Consider the following 22,206-nt stretch of genomic DNA (forward strand, 5'->3'; position numbering starts at 1 on the left):
GCAGAAGGCTGCAGTGTTGGGAATTAAGTGTCTGCATATTCTCCGGAAAGTTCTTGGTGAGTTCGACTAGGCAGCGATTCCTGGGAGAAGTCCCATTCGCTGTAGAGGGGTAGTTGCCCTGAGATTGTCATGAGCCTTAATTGCCAGCCTGATTGTGCCAGGATCACCCGCACCCTCTCTGCTGGATATGTATCTTTATCTGAGAAAGATAATAATATCTTCTAACGTAGACTGTTTCTACTCCAGAATAAGTGTCCGCATAAATAGCTTTCGCATTTTGTTTTTAATTGTTTGCGCCTAATTTATGTCATGATATCTTCGTGTATATTTAAACATATCTAAGACGGAAAGGTGACATTTTCTTTCCCAACACTGAGATGCGTGTTATAGGTTTAAAAGCCTACGTCGTTTGAAAAATGTTTCTTTCACATCTACCCAGTTTGTGCTACGCTTGTAGGGACGACCGATACTCGGACTCATATAGAGCGTGGTCGGCTTGACCTGAGCTACTCTACATTTGCATGACCGAGAAGGTGAAATGGCAGGTCTAGTTAACTTCATTAAATAGGGGAGCGGAAGATTTTTCTTTTCTTTTCTTTTCTTTTTTTTTTTTTTATTTATTTATTTTTTTTGTTGCGATACATGGATGAATTCGTTACAGACCTTGTCCCGAAAACAACATTCATTTCATGTGTTAAGTGATTTGTTTGTCACATACTGTCTAGTTTGCTTTTTTACTTTACAAACGTACAGACGTCAGCTACTTTCATAAGCTCGCTGCTCAAAAGCCCAAATCGATGAAACATGAAACCATCTGTATAGCTCCTTTTCAAAAGACAGTTATGACAAAGTTGACAAGTGCTCGACACCGAGATGTCGAATGGGGACCTAGTCTCGGCCGTTCGGACTTGTTGACAATCAACTGACAAGGTTGCACCCCTTCACAATAATAGACCCGTTGTGACAAGGTCACGGAGTGCATCATTTTTCATTTGGATCAGTTGTACTCATCTACTTGCTGAGTTTCATTTGATTTACTCGCAATAATTATACATGTGTATGATTGTTGTGAATACCATAGTTTCATATTTTATCAAAACAATTATGTAATCGGGACAAACGTATTCTTTCGTGTCGTCTCGGTTCGGTACGCCTCGACCTGAGACGAGTTTTTAGAAATCCCTATATTCAATATCACAGACACATCCTGTCTGCACTAAGCGAAAATGCCAGTAAGTCGTCACTGAATCTAGGTCAGCTGATGGCGAACGCCGGCGGTAGGTGTCCTGCTTCTATAAATCGAAGGGTATTCTATTGGGACTGCCTCGACGACATTCAAGTAAAAATACCGTTGTATCCGCATAATGATATTAGCAGACATGTCTCATTTCCTGGTCTCGTAAACATGAGAGTGCGACGTACTTTCGTTCTCGCAGTGCGTCTGTTGTCTATCTCTCTCTCTCTCTCTCTCTCTCTCTCTCTCTCTGACTTTGTTGTTTAACATTGCAGCTACCGACCAATCACACTGTGATGGAGAACAGGTCCATGAAGATCTGGAAATGGTTCCTTTAAGGTGAGAAGATAAGAATGCTTCGGGTATCGAAACAACGAGTTTCAATGATGCTTGCATAGAGAGTAGTGTGGGGGTGGCTGGAATTCGTGTATCCTTGTGTCATAGAATCACAAATATGTATGTCGATGTTTTTTGGTTTGTTTGTTTATTGTTCTTATGACGGCGGTCTGTTCATAATTCATAGACCAGACAACCAAGTGATCAACAGCACGAACATCAAGAAACCCATGGGTCACCTTAGATCAATTCGAGATGTAAACATAATTCTGGGAATAAAAACATGAGAAAAAAGATCGAGATGTCAGTCACCGAATATCCTGACTGTATAACATACAGAATGACGTTATAAAGAGCAAGTGAAACAAATACAAGCAACGACACTCACAACTAATCTTATGCAAGCTTAAGCAACGACTGAGAATGTACTCTTGAAATTGCAAGAGACATACATTCTTAATCACCTATTTCTATGTATCACTTTGCAGTTACCCAGAAGAAAACTCCCATTCACATTCCGAAAGGTAAGTAAAAATAGACTATTTAAAATTGATTTTGTTGTATGGTTGAGAATTCGAAGACGTTCTTAATACTAAATGTGAGACATTTAAATTATACCCCTTTGTCCGGCTGAGACACGAGATGGAGTGGTCCAGGAGCCCACTAGTTCGCTGTACTTGCTTGAGAGCTGCTCCTTGAACCGTGACAGAATTCTTGTTACAGATGTTTTGGATATAGATCTGCCTTTTCAGTGATACTCAGTATTTCGACCATATATACCGCAGATATAGACGTCAGTGAGCAACATCACACCATTTCCTCGACTACATTACGGGAGACACACGAATGTACTCTCTCTCTCTCTCTCTCTCTCTCTCTCTCTCTCTCTCTGTGTGTGTGTGTGTGTGTGTGTGTGTGTTGGAGTGGGATGGGAGGGGAGCAGATTGGTGTTTTTCATTATGACAACACACATTCAGGTTCAGGTGAGTCACGTGTCTTTTGAGATTTTAATGGAGCTTCTCCAAGATACATATATATGTCAAACGTTTCATTTACGAAGAACATAATTTATTGGGCTTTGGAAAACAGGATTAATGGCAATGACACTACTGAGTTAACAATTTTTGGAGAGCGCCAGTGCTGTCATCAGACACTGTAAAGAATTTAGTCACATCAAATCAGGGTGTTATGTGTTTGGGTAAACCTTTCCTTATTCACCCATGTTGTCATTTCTTTCAGTTTTCACGTGGTATATATATGGATGCCCCAAAAGACTCAGGTCGGACACGCCTCTCTTGTTTTGAGTAATGGTACATACATCAGCTTATGGCCTGAAGACAAGAAAAGGAAATTGGGAGTGATGAAAAAGGTTCTGGGTAAGAGCGACCGTCCAGAAGACGATATCTACAAAGAAGGATTCGAGGCAGATTATACTTTTAAGATACCTTGTGAAAAATTGGATGTCTCCAGAATGCAAGCTTTCTGGGATAACTGGCAAAGCACAGGTCACTACGCTTTGCTTTTCCGAAACTGTTGTTGGATTGTATACAAAGTCCTACACGAAGGCGGAGCTCCGACAAGCGCGACAATACTGTGGCGTCCTGCAACACTGCAAAGGTACTTGAGGATCTATGAGACTGGCAGCCACTGGATCAGAACTTTCGTCAATCTGTGGTGACTATATTTCTGGACGAATGGATAATATTGCTGCTTCGTGGTTTCTGCTAAATTGTTGGGGCGAATTTTAGGACAAGTCAAGATCTTAATATGCAGTTTTTTTAATCGTCCGTTTCAGCGTTCACCCAAAAAGATGATGTCCCTCTGACTTTGGTATCGCAGTATTTATCTAATTGTTTCTCAACTTTTGCTGTACGCATCTCGAAACTGTAGCAGACACCAGTTATATTCTGACCAGTAGTACCACAATGTTCACGCAAGGGAATTATGTCCGTAGTTGAGATACATGCTAATAGAACCAGAAAGTCCGACCGTGCTATGTACGCCCCAGGTGTGACCTATAGCCACAAGGGACGTGATGATGATGATGATGATGATGATGATGATGGTCTGCATAGCCACATCAGTAGGATCATAGCTGAATGCGGTACACGACATTGACATATATGCATGAGATACATGATATTTACAGATGGTGGCAAGATCCAACTTTACTGTCTATCATACAATATACTGGTCAAATCGACATGATATATCTGTTCATCTATGACGGCTGGAACTGCTACTAAAGCTGAAACCTACTAATTTGTTATATCACTTCTTAATTCCATACAGTGACTTTGATCCTGTCAATAGATCTTATCTCCAGGATCAAAGTAGGACTTGGTCTACCAAGGAGGTATAAATATTATGCACACAATACTATGTCGGTTACACCTACTTGGGTTGACAGTCCATCTGATGTATATAAAAATGTCCAGACGGTATTTCACTTATAAACAAATACGTTTATGATACTGTTGTTGTTTCTGTTTTGTTTATTGTTTCTTTCCTGTTTTTGTTTTGGCTGTTTATTTTCCTTGTAAGAAGCAATATTCATCTGAGATCAGGCCCTAAGTGATGGGGTCTAAACAAGACAGTGGAGGGTACCATCAGTTGGATGTAAGCTGTCACACGTTATAACATGCACCTACCCTACAAAACTGACCATCCTTTGCTGTTAGCCGCCATAACAAACATGGGTAATCAAAAGCATGGGTAACTCCAATCCGGATCTTTCTGGGCTTTCGTAGTTATTTTGCTTTATTTACTTTTCTGCCTTGTAAATAAGCTATGCAACATTGCGAAACAAACATGAATTTAGATTTTGTGTGTGGAGTAGCGTAGTGGTTTGCTCGTTACGTGGAAGACCCGGGTTCGATTCCCAACATGCTTACAGCGAAGCCTATTTCAGGTGACCCGCAAACCACCCGCCCCCTCTCTCCGTACATGGAGTAAAACTACACACACTGAGTATTCCCGCTGCGTGACAGTTCTCTGCAATCACGTATTAACAATGCAATACAATGATTGGCATTGTGATCATCGATCTTGGCAGATGGGTGCATCCATCACTCACACATCATCATTTCTAATATCCCAATTCCATTCTAAGCATACAGTGGTTTTTAAGATGAAAGCCACAATATCTTTGTGTGCTTATTGACAACGTTATTTCAGCCATCCACGGTAAGGTATGAATTTTCAAACTGAAGTCAGTGACTACGATATGTGTCACAATAATTTTCATAAACGGCAGGCAAAGGTTAGTCTTTGAGATTTGGTTTGGATAATGTGTCATTTTAAACTGATAAGTGAAGGCCATGTCCATACCACTCTCTGCTGTTTTTGCTTATTATCAAATACAGCTATGGTATTGTTGGACTGTTGCGAAGACCGGCGACAACAAAGATGCCGTGCTTTAGGATTCACTTAAGCACTTGGCACAGTGTCTTCGTGTACTCTGTAGAAATGAAACTAAAAATGAGAATGTTGATTTTGTTAATTCATGAGACATTCAACACAAATGCATTATTTTGCTCGAACGAGACAAGTGAAGGTCCTGGGGAAGAAAAGGCCTTCAGCAACCCATGCTTGCCATAAAAGGCGACTATGCTTGTCGTAACAGGCGACTAACGGGATCGGGTGGTCAGGCTCGCTGACTCGCAGATCGATGCTCGTGTTGTTGATCACTGGATTGTCTGGTCGAGACTCGATCATATACAGACCGCCGCCATATAGCTGGAATATTGCTGAGTACGGCGTAAAACTAAACTCACTCACTCACTCGAACGATCTTATCCATCAGCCTACTACCTGACATAGTACCTTATCAAACGTTTATTGCTTTGGGTCGAGAGTCATTTCGATTCTAAATGTGACATATTTGAAGGATATAGCAGTGGCGTATGGTCACCATGTCAGACAATGCGGCTGAGCCTGTGTGTATATCCAGGCAGGAAAGTTTTGGCTTCCGGAATCCTGACATGAAGACGCCAAACATCGATAAACTCAAGACAGAATGAATCATCTTCGAGAATGCATATGTTCAACCACTGTGCAATGTAGGTATGATATCTTAATGTATATGAAAATATATGAGACTGAAACAAAACAATCATATGACTCAGATAACTTACTGTAGACAGAACCTCCACACAATGACTTAGAAGACTGTCCGTTTACCTTTGTACACGTTACTTCATCTGCATGTGCTGTGACAGGAGTAGAAGACCTTTCAGCAAACATTTCCTCAAAGTAGTGTACTCTCGAACAAATAAATAAGCTAGAACAGATTCAGTTACAAGCAGCGAGAACAGTTACTGGTCTACCAATATATTCATCTCGGGAAGTTCTATAACTGGATGGGTAACATTACGATGTCTTTGTTTGATGTATAAAATTCAACATGAAATGGCTCCTTCATATCTGAAAGAACTCCCTTCTTTGAATGTTGGTTCTAAATGTAAGTATAATCTACGCAGTTCTCTAAATGTATCGATTCTTACTCCAAGACGAACGTTCAAAAGAATCCTTTTTCCATCTACAATATGCCCTTGGAACAACTTACCAACCACAGTCCGTAATTCAAAACGTGTTTGTAATTTTAAATCAACTATCGCTGACAGCCAAGAGCATGCACATCAATATTATTCGTGTGGTAAAATAATTAAATATTATTCATACCAAGTTGCGATATTCTATTAGTTGTTTGGACTCTGATTTGTACAGAGTTGGACTGAAAACTGATCCCATTTGTACATGTGGTGATTTTTTTTGAGGATTCGTATCACTATCTGTTTGAATGTTCATTGTACAAACAACAGAGAGTTAAATCACTATCTGTTTGAATGTTCATTGTACAAACAACAGAGAGTTAACCTCATTTTATCTGTTAAGCGCATTTGTTTATCAGCTGGTATTTCAGCTGACTTCAAACTTTTGTGATTCTTAAACAGAATATTAACACAACATGTTGACTGTGAAATCAAAATACAGAAACTGGCCAACACCTTGTCAATGGATTCTCTTCCTTGGCACAAACAGCGACATGATGACATGGTTGCTTGTTTCTATGATTTTGACTCCGAGGTCCATCCATGGTACGACCCTGTCCATGTCCAGGGCGTCATGGGAAGTGATGCTTTCAAACTTCAATGTAATAGTCCCATACACAGCCACTGGAGAATTCCTGCTGACAAACGTGATCTTGTCCTTTTTTATGAAGGCAATGGATTTATTTATATACCTCGCTTTTGAAATGTCTCGCTTACATTCCAAGTACACGGCCGTCAGACTCCCCATTGTTCTCAGTGCCCATGCTTTGGTAGCTCCTGATCTCTTGGTGCAGTTCAGGAGAGTTCTCAACCGGAAGCACAGCCCTTCTGACAGTCTTGGTAATGCAAAAGGCTGCAGTGTTGGGAAATCTACGTATTCTACGGAAAGTTCTTGGTGGGTTCGACTAGGCAGCAATACCTGGGAGAAATCCCAATCGTTGTCTAGGATGGGGCAAGAGGGGCAAGGGAACTGAGCTTGTATTGAGCTTTCGAATTACAAGCCCGACTGCCAGGATCACCCGCACCCTCTCTGCTGCATATTTACCTTAATCTGTGAAAGATAATAATATCTTCTAACGTAGACTGTTTCTACTCCCAAAGAAGTGTCCGCATAAAGAGCTTTCAAATTTTGTTTTTAATTATTTCCACCTAATTTATGTCATGTTATCTTCATGTATAATTACATACATCTAAGAAGGAGGGGTGACATTTTCTTTCCCAACACTGGGATACGTGTCATAGGTTTGAAATCCTATGTCGTTTGAACTATTTTTCTTTCACATCTACCCAGGTTGTTTTTAAGGACATATAATGTCTAGTTTGGTGCATTTACTTCAGAAACGTACAGCTACTTTTATACGTTCGCTGCTTTTAAAGCCAAATCGATGATACATGAAACCATCTGTTGCTGCTCTTTAAAAGACAGTTACGACATAGTAGACAATTGCTCAACATAGAGAATGGCGACCTTGTCTCGGCGGTCCGGACTTGTTGGGGTCCACCCCTTAACAATAACAGAGCCGACCAGTTGTGACAAGGTCACGCAGTGCAGTATTATTCATTTGATCAGGTCAAACTGAACAAGCTGTACTTACTTATGCATGAGAATAACATAGTTACATATTTTATCAAAGCATTTATGTATGCCCGTCAGTAATCGAATTATCGGAACAAACGTATTGTCTCGGCTCGGCTCGGCACGCCTCGACCTGACACGAGTTTTAGGAAATCCCGACATTCAATATCACAGAGACATCCTGTCTGCACCAAGCGAAACAGTGCAGATCGTCCGTAATGTCATATGTGTTCAAATGCTAGTAAGTCGTCAGAGAATCTAAGTCACCTGATGGCGGACGCAGGCGGTAGGTGTCCTGCTTCTATAAATTGAAAGATATTATTGTTTTGGGACTGCCTCGACGACATTCAAGTCAAAGTTCCGGTGTATCCGCATAATGATATTAGCAGATATCTCTCATTTCCTGGTCTTGTGAACATGAGAGTGCGACGTACTTTCGTTCTCGCAGTACGTCTGTTGTCTATCTGACAGTCTGACAGAGTGCCTGTTATAATGTATGTTGTCCTTTCAGGTGGCAACAAAAAATATAAAAAATAATTTTGTATTGCCCCGACTACGTTGTGGGAGTCACACGAATATATAGTATACTCTCTCTCTCTCTCTCTCTCTCTCTCTCTCCTCTCTCTCATCCTCTCTCTCTCTCTCTCTCTTTCTCTCTCTCTCCTCTCTCTCTCTCTCTCTCTCGTCATATAATCCCTAATTTGCCAGTAAGTCGTCACTGAATCTAGGTCAGCTGATGGCGAACGCCGGCGGTAGGTGTCCTGCTTCTATAAACTGAAACATATTCTTTTGGGACTGCCTCGACGACATTCAAGTAAAAATACCGTTGTATCCGCATAATGATATTAGCAGATATGTCTCATTTCCTGAACATGAGAGTGCGACGTACTTTCGTTCTCGCAGTACGTCTGTTGTCTATCTGACAGTCTGACAGAGTGCCTGGTTATAATGTATGTTGTCCTTTCAGGTGGCAACAAAAATATAAAAAATAATTTTGTATTGCCCCGACTACGTTGTGGGAGTCACACGAATATATAGTATACTCTCTCTCCTCTCTCTCTCTCTCCTCTCTCTCTCTCTCTCTCTCTCTCTCTCTTCTCTCCTCTCTCTCTCTCTCTCTCTCTCTCTCTCTCACTCTCTCTCTCTCCTCTTCTCTCTCTCTCTCTCTCTCTCTTCATATAATCCCTAATTTGCCAGTAAGTCGTCACTGAATCTAGGTCAGCTGATGGCGAACGCCGGCGGTAGGTGTCCTGCTTCTATAAACTGAAACATATTCTTTTGGGACTGCCTCGACGACATTCACCTCGACGACATTCAAGTAAAAATACCGTTGTATCCGCATAATGATATTAGCAGATATGTCTCATTTCCTGAACATGAGAGTGCGACGTACTTTCGTTCTCGCATTGCGTCTGTTGTGTATCTGTCGGAGTGCCTGTTGTAATATATATGGGCCTTTCAGGTGTTAACAAAACACATGTCCGGAAGCACAACACCCTTGGGTTTACGAACACTCGGGCACGTCTCTCTCAAAACAATTATGTAATCGGGACAAACGTATTCTTTCGTGTCGTCTCGGTTCGGTACGCCTCGACCTGAGACGAGTTTTTAGAAATCCCTATATTCAATATCACAGACACATCCTGTCTGCACTAAGCGAAAATGCCAGTAAGTCGTCACTGAATCTAGGTCAGCTGATGGCGAACGCCGGCGGTAGGTGTCCTGCTTCTATAAATCGAAGGGTATTCTTTTGGGACTGCCTCGACGACATTCAAGTAAAAATACCGTTGTATCCGCATAATGATATTAGCAGACATGTCTCATTTCCTGGTCTCGTGAACATGAGAGTGCGACGTACTTTCGTTCTCGCAGTGCGTCTGTTGTCTATCTGGGCCTTTCAGGTGTTAACAAAACAAATGTCCGGAAGCACAACACCCTTGGGTTTACGAACACTCAGGCACCTCTCTCTCTCTCTCTCTCTCTCTCTCTCTCTCTCTCTCTCTCTCTCTCTCTCTCTCTCTCTCTCTCTCTCTCTCTCTCTCTCTCTCTCTCTCTCTCTCTCTCTCTCTCTCTCTCTCTCTCTCTCTCTCTCTCTCGTCATATAATCCCTAATTTATTGTGCTGAGGATAGAGTCGACTTTCCTGTCGTGTTTAATATTATAGCTACCGACCACTCATCACACTGTGATGGAGAAGAGGCCCATGAATATCTGGAAATGGTTCCTTTAAGGTAAGGAGAACACTTTGGGTATCGAAACAACAAGCTTCAACGCTGCTTATAGTATACTCTCTCTCTCTCTCTCTCTCTCTCTCTCCCCTCTCTCTCTCTCTCTCTCTCTCGTCATATAATCCCTAATTTATTGTGCTGAGGACAGAGTCGACTTTCCTATCGTGTTTAATATTGTAGCTACCGATCACTCATCACACTGTGATGGAGAAGAGGCCCATGAATATATACATATATATATATATATGTCAAACGTTCCGCAAGTAAATCTTTTTCGGGAGAACAGAATTTATTGGGCTTTGAAAAATAGGATTAATGGCAAATGACGCAACTAGGTTAATAATATCTGGAGAGCGCCAGGGTTATCAGAAACTGTAAAGAAATTAGTCACATCAAATCAGATTATTGTGTGTTTGGGTAAACCTTTCCTTATTCACCCATATTGTCATTTCTTTCAGTTTTCACGTGGTATATATATGGATGCCCCGAAAGACTCAGGTCGGACACGCCTCTCTTGTTTTGAGTAATGGTACATATATCAGCTTATGGCCTGAAGACAATAAAAGGAAATTGGGAGTGATGAAAAAGGTTCTGGGTAAGAGCGACCGTCCAGAAGACGATATCTACAAAGAAGGATTCGAGGCAGATTATACTTTTAAGATATCTTGTGAAAAATTGGATGTCTCCAGAATGCAAACTTTCTGGGATAACTGGCAAAGCACAGGTCACTACGCTTTGCTTTTCCGAAACTGTTGTTGGATTGTATACAAAGTTCTACACGAAGGCGGAGCTCCGACAAGCGCGACAATATTGTGGCGTCCTGCAACACTGCAAAGGTACTTGAGGATCTATGAGAATGGCAGCCATTGGATCAGAACTTTCGTCAATCTGTGGTGACTATGTTTCTGGACGAATGGATAATATTTCTGCTTCGTGGTTTCTGTTAAATTGTTGGGACGAATTTTAGGACAAGTCAAGATCTTAATATGCAGTTTTTTTAATCGTCCGTTTCAGCGTTCACCCAAAAAGATGATATCTCTCTGACTTTGGTATCGCAGTATTTATCTAATCGTTTCTCAACTTTTGCTGTACGCATCTCGAAACTGTAGCAGACATCGACTGACCAGTAGTACCACAATGTTCACGCAAGAGAATTAGGTCCGTAGTTGAGATACCTGCTAATAGAACCAGAAAGTCCGACCGTGCTATGTACGCCCCAGGTGTGACCTATAGCCACATTAGCATTAGGGACATCTTATCGTTTCTCAACTTGTACTGTACGCTTCTCGAAACTATAACAGGCACCAGTTATATACTGACCATCAGTACCAGAATGTTCACTCATGAAAATTATGTCCGTAATTGAGATGTATGCCAATAGAACCAGAAAGGCCGACCATGCTATGTACGCCCCAGGTGTGACCTATAGCCACATTAGCACAAGGGACGTAATGATGATGATGATGATGATGAAGATGATGATGGTGATGATGATGGTGGTGATGGTGATGGTCTGCATAACCACATCAATAGGATCATAGCTGAATGCGGTACACGACATTGACATATATCCATGAGATACATGATATTTACAGATGGTGGCAAGATCCAACTTTACTGTCTATCATACAATATACTGGTCAAATCGATATGATATATCTGTTCAGCTATGACGGACGGCTGGAATTGCTACTAAGCTGAAATCTACTAATTTGTTATATCACTTCTTAATTCCATACAGTGATTTTGATCCTGTCAATAGATCTTATGTCCAGGATCAAAGTAGGACTTGGTCTACCAAGGAGGTATAAATATTATGCACACAATACTATGTCGGTTACACCTACTTGGGTTGACAGTCCATCTGATGTATACAAAAATGTCCAGACGGTATTTCACTTATAAACAAATACGTTTATGATACTGTTGTTGTTTCTGTTTTGTTAATTGTTTCTTTCCTGTTTTTGTTTGGGCTTGGGTTGCTTCTTTCCTTGTAAAAAGCAGTATTCATCTCAGGTCAGGTCCTAAATGAGTCTAAACAAGACAGTGAAGTGTATCATCAGACGGATGTAAGCTGTCGGACGTTATAACATGCACCTACCCTACAAAACTGACCATCCTAACCTGTTAGCCGCCATAACAAACATGGGTAACCACACGCTTGGGTAACCACAAGCTTGGGTAACCACAAGCTTGGGTAACTCCAATCCGGATCTTTCTGGGGTTTCGTACTTATTTTTCCTTGTTTCGTAACTAAGTTATGCAACATTGCGAAACAAACATGACTTTAGATTTTTGTGTGCTCCTGAATAATTTAACACAACAAATTTGGTCCTCACGACGTTTGTGACAATCAGTTTGGGTGGAGTAGCATAGTGGTTTGCTCGTTACGCGGAAGACCCTGGTTCGATTCCCAACATGCGTACAGTGAAGCCTATTTCATGTGACCCCCAAACCACCACCCACCCCTTCTCTCCCTCTCTCTGTACACGGAGTTAAACTACACAGACTGAGTATTCCTGCAGCATGACAGTTCTCTGGCATTGTGATCTTGGCAGTTGGGGGGCGGCATCCATCAGTCACACATCATCATTTCTAATACCCCAGTTCTATTCTACGCATACATTGGTTTTTAAGATCAAAGCCACAATATCTTTGTGTGCTATTGGCATCGTTATTTCAGCCATCCACAGTAAGGCATGAATTTTCAAACTGAAGTCAGTGACTACGATATGTGTCACAATAATTTTCATAAACGACAGGCAAAGGTCAGTCTCTGAGTTTGGTTTGGATAATGTGTCATTTTAAACTCATAAGTGAAGGCCATTTCCATACCACTCCCTACTGTTTTTGCTTATTATCAAATACAGCTATGGTATTGTTGGACTGTTGCGAAGACCGGCGACAACAAAGTTGCAGTGCTTTAGGATTCACTTAAGCAGTTGGCACAGTGTCTTCATGTACTCTGTAGAAAAGAAACTGAAAATGAGAATGTTAATTTTGTTAATTAATGAGACACAAATACAATATTTTGCCCGAACGAGACCCGTGAAGGTCCCAGGGAAGAATAGGCCTTCAGCAACCCATGCGTGCCAGTAAAGGCGACTATGCTTGTCGTACGAGGCGACTAACGCGAGCTGGTGGCCAGGCTCGCTGACTTGGTTAACAGTTGTCAACGGTTCCCAATTGCGCAGATCTATGCTCATGTTGTTGATCACTGGACTGTCTGGTCCAGACTCGATTATATACAGACCGCCGCCATATAGCTGGAATATTGCTGAGTGCGACGTAAAACTGAACTCACTCACTCGAACGATATTAGCCATCAGCCTACTACCTGACGCAGTACCGTATCAAACGTTTAATGCTTTGGGTCGAGAGTCATTTCTATTCTAAATATAGCAGTGGCGTATGGTCACCATGTCAGACAATGCGGCTGAGCCTGTGTGTATATCCAGGCAGGAAAGTTTTGGCTTCCGGAATCCTGACATGAAGACCCCAAACATCGATAAACTCAAGACAGAATGAATCATCTTCGAGAATGCATATGTTCAACCACTGTGCATTGTAGGTATGATATCTTAATGTATTCTCAGCTTACGTGAAAATATATGAGACTGAAACAAAACAATCAATTACCTTTGTACATGTTACTTCATCTTATTGTGCTGTGACAGGAGTAGAAGACCTTTCAGCAGACATTTCCTCAAAGTAGTGTGACGGATGTACTCTCGAACAAATAAACAAGCTAGAACAGATTCAGTTACAAGCAGAGAGAATAGTTACTGGTCTACCAATATATACGTCTTGGGAAGTTCTATAACTGGATGGGTAACATTACAAGTTGGTCGTAGAAAACGATGTCTATGTTTGATGTATAAAATTCAACATGAAATGGCTCCTTCATATCTGAGAGAACTCAATTCTTTGAATGTTGGTTCTAAATCTAAGTATAATCTACGCAGTTCTCTAAATGTATCGATTTTTACTCCAAGACGAACGTTCAAAAGAATCCTTTTTCCATCTACAATATGCCCTTGGAACAACTTACCAACCACAGTCCGTAATTCAAAACGTGTTTGTAATTTTAAATCAACTGTCACTGACAGCCAAGAGCATGCACATCAGTATTATTCGTGTGGTAAAAAAATTAAATATACCAAATTGCGATATTCTATTAGTTGTTTGAACTCTGATTTGTACAGCGTTGGACTGAAAACTGATCCCATTTGTACATGTGGTGATTTTTTTTGAGGATTCGTATCACTATCTGTTTGAATGTTCATTGTACAAACAACAGAGAGTTAACTTCATTTTATCTGTTAAGCGCATTTGTTTATCAGCTAGTATTTCAGCTGACTTCAAACTTTTGTTAGAAGGAAGTGCAGACCTATCCTCATGTGAAAATACATTTAATATAATTTGTTCAAGTTTGTGCAATCATTCATCAGTAAGACAAAACTTTGTATAGCATTTCTATGTTATTCCGTATAGCTCTATCTCTTTTTCACTTCTACTACCTATCTGTCCACATCTGTCATGTCTAGTTGCCGGAATCTATAATATTTATGTACATACCAAGGAGAGGGTATTCTAAGGTGGAGAACTTGTTCCCTATCCTTCTCTCTGTGCATAAAATATGTTTAAAGCAAATCACTAACCAAGTTATTGTTTCTGTGCTACATCCAACTCAAAGGAGACTGCTGATGGCCATTTGGGAATTTTACCGCAGTGGGTCCCCTGTGATAATTCTGGGAAACAGCAATGACTGAGAATATGTGATGTTCCTTGCGAACATCACAGCTCTTAGACTAAATTGTTGGAAATGTGGTCCGAGTTTTCAGCAAAATCGTGAAATAATGTTCTGTCACGTGTTAGTGTTTCATGCATGTAGCACTCCCAGCAAACACATTCTTAAACTGGCGTATTATTGAAATAAAATAACTAGGTTGACAATTAAGTCTTCTGTTTTATAAACATGAAGGATCCTGTTGATCACAAGCTGTTGGTTAAAGACATAGAAAAGAATATTATCTTACGACAATAGTATGAAAATAATTCCAAGGAACAATAACATTTCCTGACGTTTAATCAATGATGCGACATTATACAGCTCTCTCTGTAACTGATAACAGACGTAGGGTCGCTTAATGCAGTTAGACCCAGATTGGCAAAGTAATCAGAAACAGCCATATTGTAGCCCGTAAGTATCCATTCCGTTCTTTTAATGTAAAACAAATGTCGCATATAATACAATCGTATTGAACTAAATAAATATTTCGCTTAATGCAGTTAGACCCAGATTGGCAAAGTAATCAGAAAACAGTAATGGAATATTTCCCGTCTAGACCGACTGCATGAAGACAGGTTGTGGTACTGACACACTTGTCCTTATTCTTACAACATGCAATGTACATTCTTATCATTCCAAGTGATAAGAGAGCGAAGATTACCTGCAGAACATGAATATTACGTCTGTGGTGTAATCACGTACATGTGACCGTGGCAATGGAGAAGTTCATCCTTGTGTTCCTCTCGGCTCTTGTGTCTTATGCCGCAACGCAACCCCCCAATATTGTCTTCATAGTTGCAGATGATTTGGGTGAGTATGTTGTGTTTACTGAAAAATGACGAAATGGTTATATTCATTTCCTTGTCATTAAAATAACCCGATTATGCCGGCGGTCTGTAAATAATCAAAGCTGGACAAGACAATCTAGTGATCAACAGCATGAGCATCGTTCTACGCAAAAAGGATACAATATGTGTCAACCAAGTCATCGAGCCTGACCATCCGATCACGTTAGTTGATTTTTACTACTAGCATAGGTTACTGAAGATCAACTCTAATTCAGATAAGAGCGGCGGATTGATTCTGTGCCGTGATTGTATGTTAGACGTCACGAACGTGACTCACCATTTCATGTTACTTTTATCCCATTAAGGATGGTACGATGTTGGTTTCCGAAACCCAAACATGAAGACTCCTAACATCGACAAACTGGCAACAGAGGGAATCATCTTTGAGAGCGCATATGTCCAGCCGTATTGTAGCCCGTAAGTAGCCATTCCGTTCTTTTTAATGTTTAATTTAATTTTTAATTTTTAACAAATGTCGCATATAATATCGTATTGAACTAAATAAATATTTCTAAACATGTATGTAAATTAGTAGTGTATGTAGTGTGTAGTATGTAAATTGTTAACGGGTGACTGTAGTATGATCTGCCTCGATATTTACAAAGCTGATTTTTTTAAATAATGTTTTTTAAATAATGGAAGAATTTTCGAGATGGGAACATGTCCGCTATGGTTGTTGGTATGTGGAATACTGAATACATGATCGCCCTACTTAATTCCCTATGATTGTTTACAGGTCTCGAACGGCCTTCATGAGTGGAATGTTTCCATTCAAGGTGGGCATGCAGGTGGGTGAAAGGAAAGATTGACTGTTCCTTATTAATACCACAATGATTCGTGTTGAGCAAAACAAATTTAAAACTATGATGAAGGAACTCTTATGTATAATTTATTTACGACTTTATACTGTTTGCTCTGATGTAACGGGGTTGTATATATCACACATTGCAGCACGCAGTTCTGAGCGATGGTCAGGCTGTTTGTGTGCCTCTCAACTACACCTTCCTGCCACAAGAGTTGAAGAAACTTGGCTACGCTACGCACATGGTCGGCAAGTATGTCCTGCAAATTCCTTAAAGTACAACCATTTCTAGAGAGTGAGATATTGGCAGTGGGTGAATGTAATAATGGTATGTATGTCCTTTGCCTCATCTTTCCCAGTTCATGCTGATGAAGGCAAACTACCAAAAGTAGTATGTGTCTTTTAAACCTCACGTGCATGAATATTTCCGCCTGGTAATGAAACCTGTTGACAATTAAGAAATGGTTTAATAGTGAGCCTAACAGTAACCTTAGTGAGTGAGTTGATATTTATCTTCAGATCGGCAACATGTCAGCCATATCGTGAGGAGAACAATCAATTATTTTATTAGAGAATACCAAATGAAAAACTATTAATTGAACATCTGTTGACGATAAACAGTAAGGTACCTGTGCATCACAGATGTTAAAGCAAAACTAGCTGTGCATCACAGGTATTTAAGTAAAACTAGATGTGTATCACAGGTATTTAAGTAAAACTAGCATGCTATCATACAACGATATTTTTAAAGAGAACAATAAAACATTAAACCATGATATGGACTGCCAACAACTGAAGGATTACCATTCAGAGGACCATGGGGACTTACAGTATATTTGCTTCCTGCATGGACACTGGCTAGGTTAATATCACCCCTTCAGCTACAAGTAGTTTTGGATAATCTAGCCACAAATCAATAGAAAACATATACCACGACTCAAAATACTAATGTGTAAATTTACCCCGAATATCATGGGACTTACTATGACCTTACATACAGTGATATGGGCGACTCCGAAACAGTGTCACATCCTAAATGGTGTCACCATATACAATGATGTTTTTCGCCACTTCCTCCAAACGTTTGTAATGACGTTTTCAAGGTGGCATCTTGGTTTCTGTAAATGGGAGTGTACACCAACGTACCGAGGGTTCGATACTTTCTTCGGTTACTACAGTGCAGCGGAGGACTACTTCAATCACAGCAAGGGCAAGTACATGACAACATGTAGAAAGACAACTCCCTATCCCTGACTTCTGTTGTTAACACACACAATTTGTGAATCGGCAAGGTTCTCATAGTTCACAACGTATCGCTTTGTAAATAAATGTGACAACACTCCTTTAAACAAGAGGATGAACCCTAACCATGTCAGTACACAGAAATGAGACAGTGCGACAAATGTCCTACACATGACATGCCAGTGCTCATTAATTTTTCTCCGGGTACATATTTAGACTTCAATGCGGGTAAATCATGAATGTGCTTTGGAGTTTGTAATAGTTGCATGCAAATAATGTCGCAAGGAGAATGTGTGATGTAGAGGCATATTTTGTGCAAATAAGGTTTGACTTATATCTTTTACAGGTGCCTATTTGGACTACCGGGATAACAAACTTCCCGCTTGGGATTACAGGGGAGAGTATTCAGCTGTGAGTTATGTGCACAAAAGCACCGACACTACGTAAATATTCACCTACCCAAACGTATTGCACTACAATGTAAAGGCCCTAATATATTATTCCATTGGTGTTCTGTGAAATTTCACAGGTGTCTCCTTTTAAGTCAAACCCTGTGCACAACTCATGGGACATGGTAATGAAAATAAAAGTTTGATCGTAACACGTTTGGGTACCTTTGCTCTCACTGCCTGTGTCTGAATGTGCTACCGATCTAAAGAACTTACTTTGCAAAGACCTTAAGAAATGAAGTACCTGAAAATTATAGATGGCAGCTGCAGATCATTGGTATTCATCAAACTGAGACGTCAACCAAGGATCTTAAATCAGTAAGGCCAGTGGTCCGTAATTCTGATCCGCCTGGCAAAACAAATTGTATTTGAAGTTCTAGCTCTATCTTTCTGTTTCAGTATACATTCGCCCAGAAAGCTGTTGACATCATCCATCAACACAATGTCTCCCAGCCTCTGTTTATGTACCTGCCCTATCAGAATGTACATGCTCCTGTTGAGGTAAAGTTGTAGATTTACTTCTAGCTACTGCTGAGTCAAGTGTGCATCTTATATGCATGTTTCAAAAACTGTAAGTTCTTACCCATAGGAGACATAATGCTCTGGCGCAAGGTTCATAAACCCCGCGCAGACTCAGAAAAGTATGCAGAAATGCTGAGAGATATTGTACTTTTCAGGAATTTAAGTTCTTATGAAACACCCCAAATAAATTAGCCGGGACTAGTCAGTATATGTATGGAGCAATTTCACTTAAGTTCAGATAGTTCAATTTAAGTGGCATATTTTATTAAAAAGTTGTAGAATTTAGCAGACACGTCTGTTTCTGTGATACTCATGCATATTCGTATTCCAATTCGCCAGTTCTATTATATTCAGGTTCCTGAAAGGTACTTCAACATGTATCCTAATGTTATAAATGAAGGCCGTCGAACATATTCAGGTAAGTTTCTTTTAATTCTTTTTCAAACTGTAATACACTAAACTCCCTCTTGCATTTGATAACGCTGAAGTCCGGGCACGATCGCCAGACTGCATCCAAACATATTAGGTTTTATAGGTGTTGCAGTTAACCAGGATTTTATTCTGATATTTTATATCTTCAGGAATGGTGTCTGCCCTCGACGAAGCAGTTGGAAACGTAACAAAGGCACTTAAAGAGAGGGGATTGTTTGAAAACACACTGATTCTGTTCACATCCGATGTAAGGGCAGTTTTAATGCATGTACAACACACCCTAAAGAAAGGACATAGAAAACGTTAAATACTTTTTAATTTGGTAATATTACCCGGACGGCAAAGATTCTGTTTTATTGACTGTGCAGGATATGCTGGATTTTAGTTATTAATTGTATTTCATTGTAATGCTAAATAATGACATACGTATAGTGAATCATTCACTGTGAACATATGTATATACATAAACTCCAGAATGGAGGTCCTATCGGAAACTATGCCAGCAACTGGCCCCTGAGAGGAGGGAAGCACACCATCTGGGAGGGGGGCACGAGGGGGACATCCTTCATGTATGGTGCTGGGCTGAAGAAAACAAAGACAACTTACAATGGGTTCGTTGACGTCATCATATTGTTGTCAGACATCTGTGACAAGAATGTTATTATTTTCAGTGTTTATATTTAGGCCGTCTGAGTGGAAGATGTGGAAGATGTTAAAGAATTAAGAAACTGGAAGGTATGCAAGATCACCACTCACACAATCACAAACCCTTCCTTACCATAGGTCAGTTGACATCAGCAATGTATTGTATAAGTGGAATGTTATTACTTTAGAGGAGACACGCAGGAAATGTACGTTAACGAGATTGGATAGGATAAAAGATACAAACACTGAAGCAATCACATTTTATTACAGAATGATGCATGCTGTAGACTGGAAACCCACCTTGGTGTCAGCAGCTGGAGGATCTCCTGGTAATCTGGACATCTTCCTTAGTTCGTAGTTTAGCGTTGCACTTAGCAATGGTTCAACTTTAAGTGGCCGTGGTGTGACCTGAGACGACAAGTATGGATCGTTGTAGATTGCTTCTAACATGCATCTTCTCTTGACCCTCACAGCAATAGCTATGTAGGTCGCAGGCTCTTCCACTGGTTTACAGTTGTCCACAATAACCTGAAAACCTGTCATCGACTTTAACACGAGCGTACGGGTGGCATAAAGCACCAACTTCCCACCACGACTTTAACCAGAGTTAATGAAATGGTTTGCATAGCAATACAGAAAATTGCATGTACACCTCTCCGTAATAAAGTCATATACTCTCCTCTCTCGACATGTATGTGTTATATGAGATTTTTATATCTTGAAGAATGGAGGTGAATATTTGTAGAATACCATATGGTAACAAAGAGCTTTAAAGAAGGGTTAATTATATTAACTGTTTGTTGTTAGAGAAGATCGCATTAATGTCAACAAAATCCACCCATGTTCTAGAGACGTCGATAGATGGTATAAGCCACTGGGAATCTATCAGGAATGGCCTTCCGTCCTCCAGGACCGAGTTCATATACAACCTTGACGACTTCGAACCTGCAGTGGAAGGCCATGCTGGAATAAGGTATCAGTTTTTTCTTCACCCTTCCTTTACATCAACCAGTAGACGAATATACATCAACACAAGCAATGAACGATAACAGAGAGGGACCTTTATCAGGAGACTGTATATTTTAAAGGCGATAGTCCCGTGCATCTCTTCAATATACATTGTACGTGTAGAGGATATGAATATCTGTGCTTTTTCGATACCTTTTGCGGCTCTATGTAAAATTAGTCAATTACTTGTTCACTTATGCACTTGTCTGTAACAGCAGAATGCGATGTGGGATATATAGGCTTGACCATCTGAATTCATTGCAAAGTGTTTCTAACAGAGCTTGATACCGATCAACTGTAATTAGTGCACAGCAGATCATATAAGTAAAAACTGTTGTCCACAGGGTTGGAGACTACAAGTTGATAATGGGCTACCCAGGTGGACCTGATGGATGGTACAAGCCTATGAACGGAACAGAGAGGGACCTTTATGAGAAGACTGTATATTTTAAAGGCGATAGTCCCGTGCACCTCTTCAATATACGTGGTACGTGTAGAGGATATGAATATCTGTGCTTATTCGATACCTTTTGCGGCTATTTGTAAAATTAATCAATTTCTTGTTCACTGTTGTGAGACAACGGAGCAGTGAACAATAACGTCAGACGCCAAGACAATATATATTCAAAATTACGTCATCCTTTTCAAAGACAGGACTATTTGTCACTTCTCATCGACAGAGGATCCCACTGAGCATCACGACTTGGCAGCACAGATGCCGGACATTGTTGACAGACTAAGAGCCCAGATTGAGGACTACCGGAAGCAGATGGTCCCCGCCCTCTTTCCCCCTAATGATCCTGCATCTAACCCTACAAACTTCGGGAACGCCTGGAGCCCTGGATGGTGTTGACCTTTATTAATGGTGTAGTCTGGAGCAATATGTTAGTTACACTTCTCCCTAAGATCACAGTGTATCACAGTGTTGTCTGGAATTAATTCTAATACCACAAGTTGTAACATAGGTTCACTATTATTCAGTCTGTTCATATACTATGTAAAGCTGTCTCTTTTAGACAGAAAAAATAAAAAGTTTTTACAGTTAGCGTTAATTCATTTTTGAGCCTTTGAACTTGTCGTATGCCATTAGATAAACGGTCGCTATTTTGTAATGATACACAGTTTGAATACTATTTGAAATACACGCACATGTTTCCTGCTGTTTATAAAACTGGATGTTTGAATGTTGACTGCAATTGCTTACAACATGGAGTACAACAGATCTATAAATGTTAGTTTCATCACGTCGTGCCAGCGTACTACTGGACGAATCCCAAATCGGAATCATGAAGTGTTTTGACCCTTTGCCTCTACCCACTGGCAAAGGTATGGTCGTCACAGACAGCAGCTAAAACAAATGGAAATCCTGAATGATAAATAGCTGTGACATGGACCCTAGGACTAGCATCTGACCATATAAATATCACTGTCCAGCTTAATATCATTATATGATAGGTAATGGCATTGTCACATTATTTTGGTTGGATTTGTGATGAAGCTTATATGTGGACTAACAATTAAGATCTGATATTGCTGGTAG

At 40.3% G+C, this 22,206-nt stretch overlaps 2 protein-coding genes and 1 long non-coding RNA gene across 3 annotated transcripts; all 3 read left to right on the forward strand.

Annotated features, from left to right (window-relative positions):
* Positions 1 to 1,180: 1,180 nt before the first annotated feature.
* Positions 1,181 to 4,042, forward strand: LOC137268176 (uncharacterized). Its single transcript, XM_067802708.1, has 4 exons — positions 1,181 to 1,277; positions 1,510 to 1,573; positions 2,059 to 2,094; positions 2,810 to 4,042. The coding sequence occupies exons 1-4, from the start codon at positions 1,262 to 1,264 to the stop codon at positions 3,246 to 3,248; spliced, it is 555 nt and encodes a 184-aa protein (XP_067658809.1). The 5' UTR covers positions 1,181 to 1,261; the 3' UTR covers positions 3,249 to 4,042.
* A 5,262-nt stretch (positions 4,043 to 9,304) lies between these two features.
* Positions 9,305 to 11,847, forward strand: LOC137268325 (uncharacterized). Its single transcript, XR_010955027.1, has 3 exons — positions 9,305 to 9,412; positions 9,863 to 9,947; positions 10,385 to 11,847. It is a non-coding gene; the product is annotated as an uncharacterized lncRNA (long non-coding RNA).
* A 3,206-nt stretch (positions 11,848 to 15,053) lies between these two features.
* On the forward strand, positions 15,054 to 21,711 carry LOC137267551 (arylsulfatase B-like). The gene is made up of 15 exons (XM_067802028.1): positions 15,054 to 15,129; positions 15,359 to 15,528; positions 15,872 to 15,983; positions 16,303 to 16,354; positions 16,518 to 16,621; positions 17,472 to 17,578; positions 17,957 to 18,021; positions 18,459 to 18,560; positions 18,936 to 18,999; positions 19,163 to 19,260; positions 19,488 to 19,624; positions 19,929 to 19,987; positions 20,508 to 20,631; positions 21,011 to 21,153; positions 21,347 to 21,711. Exons 2-15 carry the CDS (start codon positions 15,435 to 15,437, stop codon positions 21,517 to 21,519), a joined length of 1,434 nt encoding a protein of 477 aa, XP_067658129.1. The 5' UTR covers positions 15,054 to 15,129; positions 15,359 to 15,434; the 3' UTR covers positions 21,520 to 21,711.
* The last annotated feature ends 495 nt before the right edge of the window (positions 21,712 to 22,206 follow it).

The sequence above is a fragment of the Haliotis asinina genome, chromosome 16 (assembly GCF_037392515.1).
Source record: "Haliotis asinina isolate JCU_RB_2024 chromosome 16, JCU_Hal_asi_v2, whole genome shotgun sequence".
Lineage (NCBI taxonomy): Eukaryota > Metazoa > Mollusca > Gastropoda > Lepetellida > Haliotidae > Haliotis > Haliotis asinina.